We start from the raw sequence: 13,324 nt of genomic DNA on the forward strand, positions 1-13,324 counted from the left end.
AATTCCCTTTTTTGGTGTGTTTTGTTGTCTTTCTTCATTGAGGCTTTCCTCAAATGTCTGGCTCACGTTGATGAGGGGCTCTAAGGAGCTTGTTGGAAGCTCTGTGTCAAGGGTTACAACCTGACAGCCGATTGGCTTCTCCACTTTAACAGTGGGTCCCAGCTGTCAATGTTTGCAGGTCTTTTTGGGGGGCCATTTGCTCCAGAGAAATCCTCTTCTTACTGCCTGAAGTCTTATGGCTGAATGGAAGGCGCAGGACCGGGCTCCTACACGAGTGTAAGACTTTCACTCAATCTTCCCCTGTCCCCCCCCACTTTCAGTAGACTTGAACTGTGTCTTTCCTGAGTTCACACCTGCTCTGACTCAACTGTTACAGGCTCCCACCCAGGTAGAGGAAGGGACCTATCATCATACTGCTTATTCAAAGGTCTTTTGATTTCTGCACCTTCCTTGGATTTGTTAGCAAAAATGGTCTCTTTCTTGATGGCTTCACTTCTACCTATGGGTTTCAGCTTTTTCTGGCTTGCTAGGTCAGTTATCACTTCTTACATCACAACTTCTACAATTGTGTTGATCTCTCTAGTTTGCTGGTAACTTCTCTCCCGTTCTTTCACTGTGAGTTTTTATCTTTTATTACTTTATGTAAATAGAGTTTGGATGGAAGTCAATGCCTGTGCTCAGTCTGACATGTTTAACTGGAAATTCCCCCCTTAAAAACAAAATATGCTCTTATCAGTCACCAATAAGTTGTCTTGCAACATTTAGAATCATCAATTCTCAGACCCCATTTTACAATTCCTCTAAAACCTTTACGCAACCATGTCTTTGCCTGGCTTCCCTGACTCCACATTACCCTGGTTTTTCTCCTGTTTTTCTGGCTCCTTCTCTTCTGAACTGGAAACTATTCCTGCCCCAGGGCTCACCCAGAAAATCTTCTTTGGAACACTCACTTTCTAGTTGATCTTGTCCAATCTCCTATTCTCAAACATCACCTAAAAATAGGTAACTCCTAAATTCCTTTCTCTAGCCTTGTCCTCCCTCCTAAACACAAGTCTACTCTAGTGTACTCACTTACATGTCTGATGAGCATCTGTCTTAACATGTTTCCAATCTAAGTTGAAATTTCCCCCAAAACCTTCCCTACTTTTGTAAACACCACCATCATATGCCCAGTTGTTCATGCCAAAAACTTTGGAGCCTTCTGTATCCAATTTATTAAATGAGTTGGAATTGGTAGGGTGCAAGTAGAGAGAAGTATTATTTTTTCTCATGACTGTCTCTAGAAAGTCTTACCTGTGAATTCTCAGATGGATTTTTACACTTTTTTTCTTTCCAAGATATTTTTTAAAAATTGTTATTTTGCTCATAAAAATTCCAGTACAGTAAAATATCAAAACTCAAAGTGTGCTCCAGCTGAAACCGCTTCTGTCCCTTGGCTTTGCCGGACTCAGGGTTTCAGATGTCCATACTGTAGGCTGGAGCCCTAATTCCCACTCTTTGTGTTTTCACGTGGAGGACCATCAGTGGAGAAAAACTGTTTTCTACTCCCAGCGAAGTATGGATTGGTGAATTTGGGAGAATGGACAGGGTAAAGTATGCTCAGGCTCCTCTGAGTACACTTTGTGGGGTCCACAGGCTGGTGGTATCTTCTTACCTGCACTTGGCTGCATGGTGCTCGGTGAGGCAGCTCTGTGGCCTGGAGGCTGCAGCTGCCCATCTGGTCAGGGGTTGAGAGAGATGTTTGTCTGATTTAGGGGTGGGTCAGTATTCCCCTCTTGATTGCTGATCTAAGGCATGTCTTCCAAACTACTTTGTATATGTGGAAGGCTGGTATTTTAATATCATCCTACTTGTGTGTCATCTTCACTAGTTTCTGAACGACGATTGGAAGAGGCAAGTGGCCTTTACTGACCGTCTAAAACCCCAATACTCATTCCGTTAAAGGGAAGGTGTGTGTGTTTCTTCTTTTCCAAGGAGCCCCTCCCCCACCGCCTTCCCTCTGGCTTTCGGTGGTTCACACGTGGGGTGGAGGCGCGGGACCGGAGGGATGTCAGGGCTTCTGTCCGCAGAGGACCAAATGCTGGGGCGGCCTGTGGGTTCTTGAGGGGTTGCCTCTGGGCCCTGTGGCTCTAGTCCCTCCGGGTCAGCACCGTTTCCTCCATCAGATGCCCTCCACTCTCCCCGCAGCCCAGGTTTCTGCTGTGCACCCCTGAGGGCCAGGCTGCCCCCACCCCAGCTGTCCCTTTCAAGCTCGGTTACTCTGTGTCTCCACCTTTATCTCCCTTCCCTTTACTGTCAAGCCCTTTCACCTTTAAGTTATCCTGGGGACTCCCTGACTCGGGGCACCCCTGTGAGTAGCCGAGGCTGTCCCCGAGCGTCACCTGACGCCCCCGCTTGGCCCTCCCGGCCCCTGGGCCCGGGGTGGGGGGCGGGGGCGGTGGAGGAGGGGCGGAGGCTCGCCTCACCAGGCCCATCCCCATCAGGGCAGCTCGGGGGCTCAGCCTCCCGGGGAGCCTCGCTCCTGTCAGCCTCCTCCGGGTCCCTACCACCTCCCTCCTCCGCCGAGGAGGCTTCCCACCTCATCGCCTGGAGGCCCAACCTCGAGGCTTCCGTCTTCCCCTCAAGCACTCACCTCCAGCTAGCCGGCCTCTCCCTCAAGGGCAGGAGCTCTTCCCTGCCTGTGACCTCAGCCTGAGCCTCTCTCCCAGATCGCTCCCGCCAGTCCGCCCTCCTCCGGCGCACCGGGACCCTCCCCACGCAGCTCTAAGCCTCAGGCACTCCTCCTCACCCTCGACGCGGCTCGCCGCCTGGAGCTCCGGACCTGACTGCAGGCCCCGCCCCGCCTAGGCCACGCCCTCATCGCGCTGGGGCGTCTGGCTCTCCACCACTGAGGCGGCCGGGCGCGCCCTGGGCCCACCCTCGCGGCGTTCTGATTGGCTGCACGGACATCGGCCCACCGCGCTCCTCAGGTCGCCCGAGGCGCGAGTCTATGTATTGAGCTCGCGCGGACCCGCGCCGGGGCGCGGGTGGGGAACATCGCGGCCGCCTTCATGACGGAGGGCACGTGAGTCTCTGCTTCCCGGGACCCCTGCGCGGCCCTAGCACGCCCGCTGGACGAGGCCGGGACCCCCGAGAAGGGAGGGAGCGGGCCGGAGCGCGGCCGAGGGGCCGCGGGGGCGGGGGCTTCGGGGAGAAATCCGGCGGCGGGGGCGTAGTGGCCCAGCTGGCGCGGAGAGTTCTCATTTTGTGAGCTCAGGAAAACGGTGGCCTGTGTGTGGGCTGCCGGAAGGGACGGCCGCGGCCTCCGGGCTCCGACTTGGGAAGAACGGGCAGGACGGCCTCTCACCGGAGCGCGACCATTTTCAGGTGTCTGCGTCGTAGAGGGGGCCCCTATCGCACCGAGCCCGCCACCGACCTCAGCCGCTGGCGCCTCCGAAATGAGAGGGGAAGGCAGACGTGGACGTATTTCCAGGAGGGGGAGGATCCTGGCCGCGGGCAGACCCGGCTGGAGGCGCACTCCCTGGGACTGGACCCGGTAGGTGCCCGCGCCGGGCGCCGCGGGCAGGTGGGCGGAAGCCGGTGCGCAGCCCCTGCCTTAGCGGGGAGCGCCGGGCCCGGCGGGGGTGGGGCGTGCGGACCAAGATGTCCTCTAAAGGTGGGCCGGGCTCCTCTGCTTCAGTCCCTTTAGCACCAAGTGACGCGGAGGAAACCGCTGTCCTTTTGAGAAACACGTTTTTGATCCAGGGAATTGCATGTGAGCGATTCGGCTGGTGGAAGGGGTGTGCAGCGCCGGGCGGTGGGGCTTCTCCCTGGGGCCCTGTCTGCCGCTGCCACCTGCCGTGCCGTTCAAGTCTTAGTCCCGTCCCGTTGGCGGCCCTTCCCGAGAGGGGCGGGGCGGGGCGGGGCGGGGCGGGGGGGGGGAGGGAGGGGGGCAGGCCCGGGGCAGCACTGCACCCCTCCCGCGCGCCTGGACATCTTATTGATTTAAGACGTCCCAGAGAAGTTATGAAGAAATTTGAAAATAGTGACTGGAAAGCAGGAGAACGTAGAACCTTCCTTTTGCCTCTTGAGGTGGCAGTGCTTTCGAAGAGTTGTAGACTTTTGATCCGAACAGTTGAAACTTGGAAAGTAATTTTGGCCTGGCTGTAGGTGCTGAGGGTTCCTCTGGCCTGGCCACAGACCCCTCATCTCTCCTCTCTTTTGTCTTCTGCAGACCGGTTACTTTAAGGACTTGCCCAAAGCCTGCACAGCCCACGAAGGGGCTCTGAATGGGATGACATTTTATGTGGGGCTGCAGGCTGAGGATGGGCACTGGGCAGGTGATTATGGCGGCCCACTCTTCCTCCTGCCAGGTAGGTGGGTGCTGCCCCAGCTTGTGGGTGAGGCCGTCCTGGGGTCCTGGTCGGGCCTGGTTCAGGCCCTTGGTGAATGCAGCGTGTGAATGAGTAAACAGGTGAAAACCCAGGAGCTTACTTGGAAGATGTCTCTGGAGGGTTGCCTTGTGCCTGTGTTGTCCTGGTGTTGGTGCTGGGGAATGGGAGTGCCATCCCCAGTGTTCACTGCCAGCCCAGTGTTTCCATAAGGGAAGCAAGGGGTACTCTTGTGGGGACAGAGGAGGAGTGGCTCTTGAGTCCCAGTACAGAGTGGTAGGGACACTCCAAGGGGGAGGACCTAGCCTATGTAAAGGTGCTAGCTAGAGTGGGCAGGTGAAGGGTGGGACCTTTTTAATTTTTTTTAAGTTTATTTTTAATCTCTACACCCAACGTGGGGCTCGAACTTACAACCCCTGGATCAGGAGTTGTGTGCTCTACCAACTGAGCCAGCCAGGTGCCCTGATGGGTGGGATCTTTAAGGCTTCTTTGGGCAGGTGGGGGGAGGCCAGACAGCTTGGGTGTGTGAACTTAACCTTGAAGGGGTGACTGAGGGAAGCCAGGGCAGGGAAACTGCAGGTTCAGTTGGTTGAGTCCTAGGAGGATTGCACTTGGGCCTCCTGGGTACTGAACTGGTTTGGCTAGGTAAGGCCATTGTGTACTGAGAGTGTTTCACTGAAGAAATACTTGGCCATGTAATGTGAGAAATCTCCTTTGAATATATGTAGAAGAACTCTTTTCTCCTAGTGGGAGGAGCATTGGGAATCCATTTTGTTCCTGTCTCTCCTGGGCTGTACGTCATTATATCTTCTTATCCAGGAACCCACGGGCATGTCCTTAGGGGCAAGTCAAGGGCCTTTTTCTTCCCTTGGCCCCACTAGGAGCCTGTTGAGAGTATTCCAGAGGTTTTCGTAGGGAAGTAGTGGCACATGATCCCACTGGTCTGCTTTGATCCTGGGCAGAGTGACAGGACTTCACTGTGTCTCAGCCACCTCATCTGTGACATGAAGATGATGAGAATCAGGTTAGGTCATACACGTACAAAACCAGGCATGCAGGGAGCTCTTGGTCCTGCGTTATTTTAGGCTTGCTGCTGCAGCTCTGGGCTCATCCAGCTGGGGCTTCTGCTCTGTGCAGGCTGCAGGTTGGGGCTTTTCTTGGGCTTCCCCTTTTTGGACTCTGGATAGACCTTCTTCCTCAGGTTGATGCTGTTCTGTTCAGAAGTACCATTCCAGCGTTCTTCCGTGGCTGGGTGAGCTTTGGTCCTTCCTTTATCTGCTTTAATTTGGAAAATGCTCCTGGTGGGGGGGGGGGGGGCGATTCTGTATAGACAGTTCCTGACTGAGTGTGGTTCATGTGGCATTGACTATTCCCAGGGGTCTTTATGGGGAAGCAATGACATGGCACTGGCTTGCTGTGACCCTGGGTAAGGTGACAGGACTTCACTGTGCCGTGGCTGCCTCATATGTGATATGGGAAGTTGGATTCAGTCATACATATACATATATGCATCGCTGTGGTGAGCCCTGATTCTAGGGTTCAACCCCCTGGGTTCCCGCCCCAATCCCACCACTTGGGGTCCCTGCCTCAGTTTCCTTGCCTGTAAGATGAGGGAGACACTGGTTCTGTTTTTTGCCCACGTATGTTTCTTTGTCTTGACAGCATTGTAGCTGATGAAAAGAGATGGGCTTGATTTGGGATGACTTTTTTCTGTGAACCTCTGTAGCGTCTCCAGACCTAGCTGTCCCTTCTTCCAGGCTGTGTCTGTGTGTGGCCATGTCTTCCAGGGCTTCTGATGCCTCTGATCTAGAGCCAGGCATGTATCTCATGGTGCATTTTGGCTAAGGCCTACCCTAAGACACCTCTCCCCTTGCAGGGTGCTACAGCATGTGACTGATGGAGCCAATGCTGGGGGAGATAAGAGTGGGGTTGAAGATGGCCTGGGAGCACCATGTTGAGGAGGGCTAGGCTGGGTAATGTTTATTGTCCTTCTCCCACATTTGCAAAGTGACATATGCTAGTAAAAAACGTATAGGGGCGCCTGGGTGGCTCAGTCAGTTGAGCATCTGACTCCTGATTTCAACTCAGGTCATGATCCAGGGTCGTGGGATCAAGCTCTGCATCCGGCTGTGCACTGAGGTTGGAGGCTGCTTAAGATTCCCTCTTCCTCTGCCCCTCTCCCCCTCTTGACACTCTCTCTCTCTCTCTCTCTCTCTCTCTCTCTCTCAAAAAAAAAAAAAAATTCTACGTGTGGTTGAAAAAAAAAAACATATAAAACAGAGAAACATAAGCAATAAATATTCTGTCCAGGGGTGACCCATTTGGTATTTCTTTTCCAGCAGGTATGGACAGTATTGGAGGACCCTGAACTTGGCTGGGTGGGCTCTGCACACCCTATGTAAGGAGTGTCCTGTGTTGTGGCTGTTCCCCGGGCCCTCACTCCCAAAGTCCCTCATGAGGCCAGGAGGAATAGCCTTCTCTGGCTTGTTTCCATGCAAAGGAGACCCAGCTCCCTGTTGGGTTGAGAGGAAAGGGGCCTAGGCTTGGCAGTACTGAGTGTTCCTCCTCCCAGTAAAGGAACGTCCTTTCTGCCACACAGGTCTCTTGATCACATGCTATGTGGCGCAAATCCATCTGCCAGCCGGATATAAAGAAGAGATAGTGCGGTACCTGCGGTCAGTGCAGCTCCCTGATGGCGGCTGGGGCCTGTGAGTCATTTTGTTACTGCACACATGTGCTTACTTGTGCACACATGTTCATATGTAGGAGATATACCTGTCAAGGGTGGGGTGACTAGCTCTGGACCTGGGTGGGTCGGGGGGAGAACCTGGGAGGAGGGAGGTTGGCTGGATGCTGTGTGCTGAACTCTGGTTTCCCAAGGGTCTTACAATAGGTGGCTACTTGCTTTCTGGGCATTGGTTTCATAGCTTATGTTGTACCTGGACTTTATGACTGGTTGAGAGGCTCTTGAGACCCACACCCCACAGAAAGCCACCTGGCTGTTATTGCTAAGGCAAAAGGAAATTGTTCTGGGCCCTGGGATGGCAGCAGGTGGAACCAGGGGGGCCAGGTAACCCTCCCCAGGTCTCAGTGTGCCTTTCTGACACTTAGCACACTCTGGGAGCAGGGTCTTCCCCCAGGATGGTCAGCTGCCTGCCCACCTTGGTCATGGGCTCTGCTGCCCTTTGTTCTACACCCAGAGATGGGGTTCTTTCTGGTGGGCTGAATCCACACCACAGGGATTCTCCATTACAATTCTTGAAGGACAGCCCAGCCTCTCTTCATCCCTTGACAGAGTTGTGGGCCTCAAGCTTAAGGCCTTGGCTTTCGGGCCTGCAGGTCCCAGGGCATCTTGGTGGATGTTGAAATCTCACTAGTGCCCTTGGACAGGCACAGGGTCTTGGCCTTACCTGCCACGTTGCCTCTGATGCTTGTTCTGTGTGCTGTAGTGACAAAGGAGCCTTAGTTGGATTTGCACCCTGGGACTGGTCATGTTGATTCAGGCATGGGAAGTGAGCCGAAGAGGCAGGCAAGTCCTGCACAGGCACTTTTGGAACTGTTCAATTATGGGAGGCACGTGAATTCTTACTGGAAAATTGCTGTTCTGTGTTTTATTATGTTGTCATGTTGTGTCAGTGTAAGGTAATTTAGTATTTTTGATTTTCTGAGGAAATTTTGCTGAAAACCTTGCTTAATTCCTTATAAGTAATGAAACATGGCATTCACTCACTCTGTCCTTTGCTCCCCTAGGCACATGGAGGACAAGTCCACAGTGTTTGGGACTGCACTCAACTATGTATCTCTGAGAATTCTGGGTGTTGGCCCTGACGATCCTGACTTGGTACGAGCCCGGAACATTCTTCACAAGAAAGGTACCCCTGGCACAGCGTGCATTGGGTTAAGGGTCCATATCACCTGGGCATAATGAGCTCTAGCAAATGAGAACTAGAAAGATCAGCCTCCATTTGAAATCCTGGGTGAAATATGTGAAAAGGGATCCATCAAAGCAGAAAGAGATGGACACATTCCAACCTCACTGGTATTGTTTCAAAAGGGAATTAAGATAAGTACATAATCCTGTTTGTCTCACACAATGGCAAAGAGCCAGTAGTCCGCTAGTGTGCTGCTGGCAGGGCTATACCTGGAGTGGCTTTTCTGGAGGCAGCTGGCTCTGCTCAGCCCCACAGTCACCCTCCCACACACCCCGTGGGGCTTCCAGCAGCTGGCGCCTCTCCCTCCCCTCTGGACTCTGAAGGTGACAGATTATAGCTCTGGGGGGCGTCTTGGCTCCTGCTGCTCTACAGGTTGGGCAAGGTCTCTCCCATTTGTGTGTCACAGACGTTCCATGATCTGCCTGTCCTCCTCGCTCTCGGTGCTCACACAGAGGCCTCCCGTCAGCTCCTTGAGGCCCCTTCCTACCTTGGGCCCTGTATGTGGTACTTCCTCTGCCTAGAGCCTCCTGACCCACTCCCACCCTGCTGCCCGGGAACTTCTACTTAGCCTTCATCCAGCACTGTGGTTGTCACTTCTGTGGGAGCCCTTCCTGACCCACCAGGCTAGATTAAGCCTCTTGGTGGACATTCTAATAGATCCTGCGTTCTTCACAGGTTTTGTTCTGATGGTGAACTCGTCGTTAGCCTCAAGGCTGCTTTCTGGTTCCTTGCGTGGTGAAGGAGTTTCCTAGTAGCTTTGTGGGTGTTTGACTTTACACACCTGGGTTTGGGGTGAGGCCTTGTTGGGAAGCATGTCCTGGACAGTGTTTCTGTGCCTAGGCCTGGTGCTTCTGGAAGTGGCCCCAATTTGGCGCCATGAGTGTCTCTGAACTCCATGTTGGGGCATGGACATGTCTGCCAAGTAGGGAGTCCCAGATGAGGAACAGTTAGGTATGGTCCCCCGAAGAGAGAAAGCTGAGTGTATGCTCACTTCCCCTCATCACCTTCTCTAGGCCTGAGGCTGCTGTGTGCATCTGGGCCCCTCGCCTGCCCAGGTAGCTGCCTTCCTGCAGGTGGAGGCTATGAATGTCTCTCTTGGGGCTGGACACACTTATTCTGGGGAAGCAGCTGGTTCCACTCAGCAACTGTGCTGTTGGGTGGTTCTGAGCAGCTCTGGAACCTGCTGCTCATCTGGGGTTGGAGGATCCTTAGCACTGTCTTCAGTTCATGTGAGAAGAGGCACACGTGATTTCTGAGGAGCTAATCTTCATAGTAAGAGGCAGATGATCTGGGCCTTTTCTCTTCTGCAGGTGGTGCTGTGGCCATCCCCTCCTGGGGGAAGTTCTGGTTGGCTGTCCTGAATGTTTATAGCTGGGAAGGCCTCAACACTCTGTTCCCGGAGATGTGGTATGTTTGTCCTTCTGAGGTTGATGTGTGGCTGGGTTGCCAGTGCCTTGCTGAGTTGTGTGACGGGCCCTGGATCGCTTGCTGCCTGTTCCCCAGATGAAGAGGCGGTCCATTCTGTGGAGTGAGGCTGTGTTAGGCTCCTGGTGGAGGCCTGCTTGGCTGAATCCTGCAGACAGATGGAAGGGGTTCCCACTTGGGCAGGACGGAGGGAGGTACCGTGGGGGTGGGCCATGTGGCAGGTGGGTGGGGCCCTGCAGGGCTGGGAGAACCAGTGCTGTCCTGTGTCTTGTTAGGGATGTTTTGAGCATCTGTAGAAGTGGAGACAAGAAGGCAGTAGGCCATGCAGCCCTTGCCAGCCTCAGCACTGGAGTGTGCTGTGCTGTTTTTCTGTTCCCTTAGTTTTCTGCTGGTGAATGTGAAAGTTAATCCCAGACATCATACTTTATCTGTGAACACTTCAGTGTGTATCTTTAAAAGAGGAGAATTTCCATGTTACAACAGAACCACGATGCTTTTTAAATACTCAGTAAAATCGGGGCACCTGGGTGGCTCAGTAGGTTGATTATCTGACTCTTGATTTCAGCTCAAGTCGTGATCTCACTGTTCAGTTTGTGAGATTGAGCCCCATGTCAGGCTCGGCGCTGATAGCACGGAGCCTACTTGGAATTCTTGCTCTCTCTCTCTCTCTCCTATCCCTGTCCCTCCCCTGCTCATGCACATGCCCTCCTCCTCTCTCTCTCTCTCTCTCTCTCTCTCTCTCTCTCTCAATAAATAAATAAATAAATAAATAAATAAATATTTAGTCAAATCAACACTAATGTGATACTTCTAATCAATGATATTCACATTTTGTGAATATCTACTGAAAGCTATGGGCGTCTTCCCAGAGAACATTCACGTGTGTGTAGATCCCCCAGAGTCCCCGTCAGGAGGTGAGCCCCCTGCTAGAGCCCCTGCTGGCTCCTGGGAGCACACCAGTGATGTTGCAGTCCCCCAGAAAGCTATCAGGGAGGTTGGAGGGCTTCTGTGTTAGATGACTTTGGTAGAGGAGAGGCATTGGGTGAAAGATCCTGATGAAAGTGCTGAGGGCCAAGCCTTTGCAGCTTTGAGGGGCAGTGAGGAGGCAGTGGGAGGGGGTCTGTTACCCAAGGCCTACACTTGGGAGGAGTCCGGGAGGCATTCTGGGGCTATCCCAATGGTGCTCACTGGCTGCCTGCTGGCTGCACCCTGGACCTGCCTGGTGTGTAAGGAATGGGCAGAGTGCCAGGAGGGTGTGTGGGTGTCAGAGCACTCTTTGTTGTCTGTGCCCCTACATGGTGGATCTGGCAGTCAGTGCTAGGCTGTGAGGGCACTGCCAGTCTTTCCTGGAGTGGTTTTGAAGGGATGGGTAGAAGATGAAAGGAATGTGTGCAGGAGGGGGACCAGAGATCCTGGACCACCAGCTACAGAGAGATTGTAAAATACCTCCCTTTAAAGTGAGTAGACAAGCCCTTGAGGGTGAGGGAAGTGGCCTGAGGACAGGGTTGGGAGAGGCGGGAGCCTGCCCAGCTCGTGACTGGCATGCCCATGCCTCTCACACATGAGAGTAGGAGGCTTGAAGGGAAAGCGTGGGGAAAATACTCTGGGTACCCACCTACGTGGGAAGCTGGTGGAACTGTGTATGCTGAGGTCAGGCTAACTGGGCAAAACGTGTTGGTGGTGATAACTCTCCAAGCCTCAGTCCTTGGGAAGATGTGCCAGTTCTAAAGGGTTTTAGGTAAACTTTTTATTTTGGAACAGTTTTCAATTTCCAAAGAAGTTGCAAAGATAGTCCAGAATGTTCCTGTAGACCCTTCACCCTGTTTCTGTTATTAACAATTTATATTACCGTGGTACCTTTGTCCCAGCTGAACCCACAGACAGTCCTGAAAGTTTAAGAGTCAAGTCTCCTGGTTTTAGGATGTGCCCAGCTGAACTGAGAGGAGTGGTTGTCACTCTTGCAGACTGTGCTCCTCGGCACCCCATAGGAACGTGGCTGTGACATGCCGACTTGGGCTGAGCATAGCCATCTACCCCGACTCCACCCTTGGAAGGGCCTGGGCTGTACTGGTGGTGATGGCGGGGCCAGATCTCCTGCTGACATGCCGTCTCCCCAGGCTGTTTCCTGACTGGGTGCCTGCACATCCCTCCACACTCTGGTGCCACTGCCGACAGGTCTACCTGCCCATGAGCTACTGCTACGCCATCCGGCTGAGCGCTAAGGAGGACCCACTGGTCCAGAGCCTCCGTCAGGTAAGAATTCCTGGGCAGGGACCCCAGGTGAGGGGTTACCCTTGAGTCCCGACTGTACACGCCTGCTTGCTGGAGACCCTGCAGGGCTGAGTTCTATGAAGTGGGGGTGAATCCTGCACCTCCCCATATCATAAGTGACTTCCCAAAAGGGCTTGCATGGTGGGATGGCCTCAGGGCACCTGTGAGCAGAGTCCTGGCCTGCGCTGTGTCTTGGGGAAGGAGGTACTGAGATGGGGCTAGGGGTGCAGATGTTCCTTGGGCGTGCCCTCGGGAAGGGAGTGGGCAGAGGAGGGTGCTGAGGCGCTGCTGCCCCCCAGGAGCTCTACGTGGAGGACTACGCTAGCATCGACTGGCCAGCGCAGAGGAACAACGTGTGCCCTGATGATCTGTACACGCCGCACAGCTGGCTGCTCCGTGTGGTGTACGGTGGGTGCTTTCTGAGGGGCTGGTGGGCCTCCTACACCTAAAATGATGCTGACTCTCCTCTTCCTCACCGCCTGTCGTTTGGGTCCTGTGGTGACCAGGGCTACCGTGTGTGCCACGTGTCCAGTAGGCCTGCCCTATCTTCACCTCTGGAGCAAGCCTGTGGCTGGGGCTCCTGGACAAGAGGATTGGAGGCTGCAGGCCTGGAGGGCACGCTTTTTCCTTCCTTAGGGGAGAAGGGGCAGGACCCTGTGGGGCCCAGCTCAGACCCATCTTCCTGCGAGAACCCTGGTGGCTCGGGGGCCAGCATGGGGTGCCGCGTGTGAGTCATGTTCCCTTGATCACATGTCGTCTTGCTCACGTCTTCTGTGCTGAGCCCTGGGGTGGGAGCTGGGTCTTTGCCCCAGTCAGTGCTGAGATGCACCCGGGCTGGAGTTCCACTCGGGGGAGTGGACCCTGAACGTGGCATCAGGGACAGGGCAGGGCGGCATACCAGGATGTCCAGGAGGGTCATGGGGAAGACCCCAGGTGCTGCCCTGTGCTGACACCCTTGACTCCCCGCAGTGTTACTCAACCTGTACGAGGGCCACCACAGCACCAGCTTGCGGGAGCGGGCCATCCAGAAGCTGTACGAGCACATCGTGGCCGATGACTGCTTCTCCAAGTACATTAGCATTGGCCCGGTCAGTGATCCCACTGCTGGGTGTCTGGGCCTGGGGTGGGCACCCAACTGCAGCCCATGTGGGGGGAGGAGCTGGGGCAGAAGACTGTCTCGAGGCCAGTCTCTGGAGCTGGGAGTGGGGGTCTTCCCGGAGGTGAGGTCTCCCACGAGAGCCTGGGAGAGAGAACCCCCATCTGTCCCCTGTGTCTTGCACTTAGTACTCCCTTCCCTTCCTGTCACCTGGTGAGTGTGTAGTGCTG

The 13,324-nt window shown here is 54.4% G+C and overlaps 1 protein-coding gene across 5 annotated transcripts in view; it reads left to right on the forward strand.

Annotated features, from left to right (window-relative positions):
• Positions 1 to 2,948: 2,948 nt before the first annotated feature.
• The window catches only part of LSS (lanosterol synthase), a 46,833-nt gene continuing 36,457 nt past the window's right edge, over positions 2,949 to 13,324 (forward strand). For 4 of the 5 annotated variants that reach the window (XM_047846972.1, XM_047846973.1, XM_047846971.1 and 1 more), the window contains exons 1-9: positions 2,949 to 3,064; positions 3,367 to 3,535; positions 4,214 to 4,352; positions 6,970 to 7,078; positions 8,121 to 8,242; positions 9,613 to 9,709; positions 11,845 to 11,980; positions 12,298 to 12,406; positions 12,968 to 13,086. In XM_047846972.1, coding sequence (XP_047702928.1) covers positions 3,051 to 3,064; positions 3,367 to 3,535; positions 4,214 to 4,352; positions 6,970 to 7,078; positions 8,121 to 8,242; positions 9,613 to 9,709; positions 11,845 to 11,980; positions 12,298 to 12,406; positions 12,968 to 13,086 — 1,014 coding nt within the window. In that variant the 5' untranslated portion in view covers positions 2,949 to 3,050. Of the gene's footprint in view, positions 3,065 to 3,366; positions 3,536 to 4,213; positions 4,353 to 6,306; positions 6,344 to 6,969; positions 7,079 to 8,120; positions 8,243 to 9,612; positions 9,710 to 11,844; positions 11,981 to 12,297; positions 12,407 to 12,967; positions 13,087 to 13,324 lie in introns of those variants that run through there. The other variant, XM_047846975.1, reaches the window with a different exon arrangement.

The sequence above is a fragment of the Prionailurus viverrinus genome, unplaced genomic scaffold (assembly GCF_022837055.1).
Source record: "Prionailurus viverrinus isolate Anna unplaced genomic scaffold, UM_Priviv_1.0 scaffold_42, whole genome shotgun sequence".
NCBI classification, from domain to species: Eukaryota; Metazoa; Chordata; class Mammalia; order Carnivora; family Felidae; genus Prionailurus; species Prionailurus viverrinus.